Here is a 3,231-nt window from a genome sequence, read left to right as displayed (position 1 = left end):
TTGGTCTCGGAATCAGATTTTTGCTCAGGACCCTCAATTTCAGCCAGAAAATACCTGAAATCACAGAAAAACACACAAACTCATAGTAAAGTCCAGAAAAGTGAATTTTAACTAAAAACTAATAAAAATATACTAAAAACTAACTAAAATATACGAAAAACATACTAAAAACAATGCCAAAAAGCATACAAATTATCTGCTCATCACATCACACATGAGCTCAAAAGGTAGTCCCCAGCTTGGGGGTGTGATGATTGGTGCTGTGGTGAGCTTAGCTTTTAGAATCTCAAAGGCATGTTTACACTCATCATCAAACAAAAAATGGATTGTTCACCACTAGCAAATCGCTGAGTGGTTTGGCTATTTTGGAAAAATCTTTGATGAATCTTCTATAGAAACCAGCATGCCCTAAGAAGCTTCTAACAGCTTTCACATTAGTTGGTAGAGGAAGTTTTTCTATAATTTCTACTTTTGCCTTGTCAACTTCTATACCCTTTCTTGAAATTTTGTGATCAAGAACAATTCCCTCGGGTACCATGAAATGAAATTTCTCCCAATTCAAAACCAAATTAGTTTCTTGGCATCTTTCCAAGACTAAGGTAAGATAGTGCAAGCAAGTATTGAAAGAATCACCAAAAACAGAGAAGTCATCCATGAAGACTTCAATAAATTTTTCTACCATGTCTGAGAAGATTGATAGCATGCATATCTGAAATGTAGATGGAGCATTACATAATCCAAATGGCATTCTTCTGTATGCAAAGACTCCAAAAGGGCAAGTGAAGGATGTCTTTTCTTGGTCCATGGGGTCAACCATTATTTAGTTGTAGCCAGAATATCCATCAAGAAAACAATAGTAGGCATGGCCAGCTAGCCTTTCAAGCATTTGGTCAATGAAAGGGAGGGGAAAGTGATCCTTTCGTGTGGCATCATTCAGCTTCCTATAGTCAATACACATTCTCCACCTTGTCACTGTTCTTGTGGGAATGAGCTCATTCCTCTCATTGACAATGACAGTCGTGCCACCTTTCTTGGGCACCACTTGCACTGGGCTAACACATGGACTATCAGAGATAGGGTAAATGATCCCAGCTTTACACAGCTTCAGCACTTCTTTTTGAACAACCTCCTTCATTGTGGGATTCAACCTTCTCTGGGGTTGTACCACTGGTTTAGAATTTTTTTCCAAGAGTATTTTGTGCATGTATATGGCAGGGCTTATGCCTTTCAAGTCATTAATGGTCCACCCTAATGCATCCTTGTGAGTTCTCAATACTACAAGGAGTTTTTCTTCTTCCTCTGCACTCAATGTAGAATTGATGATCACTGGAAAATTGTCCTTCTCACCAAGGAATGCATATTTAAGATGAGGGGGTAGAGGTTTCAATTCTTTTTGTGGAGCCTCTTCTTTTTTAATTTCAATTGGTTCCTCTGGTGCTTGTATTTCTTCCACCTCTTGCTCTTGTATGTCTTGGTCTTCCTTCTGATTCACTTAATGGTTTGCTTCAAATACTTCTTCAACCAAGGAGTCTACCACATCAATCCTCATGCAACTTTCTTTCTCAGCAGGGTATTGCATTGCCTTGAAGATGTTTATAGTCATTTGCTCATCATGTACTCTAAAGATCATCTCCCCCTTTTCCACACCAATGATTGTTCTAGCAGTGGCCAAAAAGGGTCTACCAAGAATAACTAAATTATTTCCTTCTTCATCCATATCTAAGACCACAAAGTCGGCTGGGAATATAAAAATTCCCACTTTCACCAAGAGATTCTCCACTACTCCATTTGGTATTTTGATGGATCTGTCAGCAAGTTGAAGTGACATCCTTGTAGGTTTAAGCTCTTCTATCATCATTTTCTTCATCATGGCAAGAGGCATTAAGTTGATGCTTACTTCCAGGTTACAAAGTGATTTGTCAATGGCCATGTTCCCAATTGTGTATGGTATGAGGAAGCTGCCTGGATCTTTGAGCTTTGGTGGAAGTTCCTTTTGAATGATGGCACTACACTCTTGAGTAAGAATCACAGTTTCATTCTCCTGCCAGCTTCTCTTCTTGGTGATCAATTCTTTAAGAAATTTTACATATAATGGCATTTACTCCAAAGCCTCGGCCAAAGGAATGTTGATTTCAAGTTTCTTAAAGATTTCCAAAAATTTTGGGAATTGTTGGTCCTTTGTTCCTTTGTGTATCCTGGTGGGGTAGGGTAGCTTGGGTACATAAGCTTTTACTCCTTCATTCCTGTCCTCTTATTGTGACTTCAATTTCACCTTGTTGTTGGTATTGCCCTCTTGAATTGGCACCTTGCTATGTGGCTCCACACTTTCTTTGCTCTTTTTGGATGTTGATGCCTCTTCATCCCTCTACTTGTCTATTGTGTCTTGCTCCTTGGGCTTTGTTGCTTCCTTGGTGGAGTCTTCTCCTACTATCTTGCCACTCCTCAACTACAGAGCTTTACATTCTTCCCTTGGGTTAGGGATTGTATCACTTGTAAGAACATTGGTTGGCCGTTCAGCTTGTTTAGCCAACTGTCCCACCTGCTGCTCGAGGTTCCTTATGGTAGCTTTATATCTATTTTGTCCCTTGAGCAAGGTTTGAGTGGTTTGAGCAATTGATTGTGTGTTTTGGGCAAGTGTTTGTAAGGCTGCCTCAGGACTTGAGATTCTAGTTTCATGATAGTCAATTGGTGATATGATGGGAGGTGATTGTTGTTGCTGGAAGTTATTTGGAGAGATGGGGTGGTAGCTTTGTGACGAATGGATTTTTGACGGTTTAGAATTTCTCAAATAAAATCTCGTCAAAGTATAGTTTCTAAACCAAGCAATAATCCTTTCATACAAAAAAGTTGTTTGTCACTAAAACAAACCCCTAAATTTATAAACCGAAGTATTCAAACCTCGGGTCGTTCTCCCTAGGAATTGTAATAAAGTGCCTTGTTATTGGTTAGAATTGTGTTTTGGGGTTTTGGATAAGAAGCATGAAAAGTAAATGGCAATGAAAATAAACTAACATCCATAAAAGGCTCTTGGCAAGGTATGAAAATTAGAAGTCCTATCCTAGTTATCCTTCTCAATTGTGATGAGAATTGTTCATTGCTACCACTTAGTTAACCCTTACTAAATAAAGGAAAGTCAAGTAGATGAATTGACTTGAGCCACAAGTCCTAGCCAACTCCCAAGGAAAAACTAGCTTTAGTGCACTCCAAACCAATTAGCAATCTCTCCAATTA

The 3,231-nt window shown here is 38.9% G+C and overlaps 1 protein-coding gene across 1 annotated transcript; it reads right to left on the bottom strand.

The window, feature by feature from the left end:
- Positions 1-1,492: 1,492 nt before the first annotated feature.
- Positions 1,493-2,098, bottom strand: LOC107458595 (uncharacterized). The gene has a single exon (XM_016076820.1). The coding sequence runs from the start codon at positions 2,096-2,098 to the stop codon at positions 1,493-1,495; it is 606 nt and encodes a 201-aa protein (XP_015932306.1).
- Positions 2,099-3,231: the final 1,133 nt, after the last annotated feature.

This window comes from Arachis duranensis, chromosome 7 (genome assembly GCF_000817695.3).
Source record: "Arachis duranensis cultivar V14167 chromosome 7, aradu.V14167.gnm2.J7QH, whole genome shotgun sequence".
Classification (NCBI taxonomy): Eukaryota; Viridiplantae; Streptophyta; class Magnoliopsida; order Fabales; family Fabaceae; genus Arachis; species Arachis duranensis.
The sequence above is the reverse complement of the archived record's forward strand: the minus strand, read 5'-3'. Positions and strand labels throughout refer to the sequence as shown.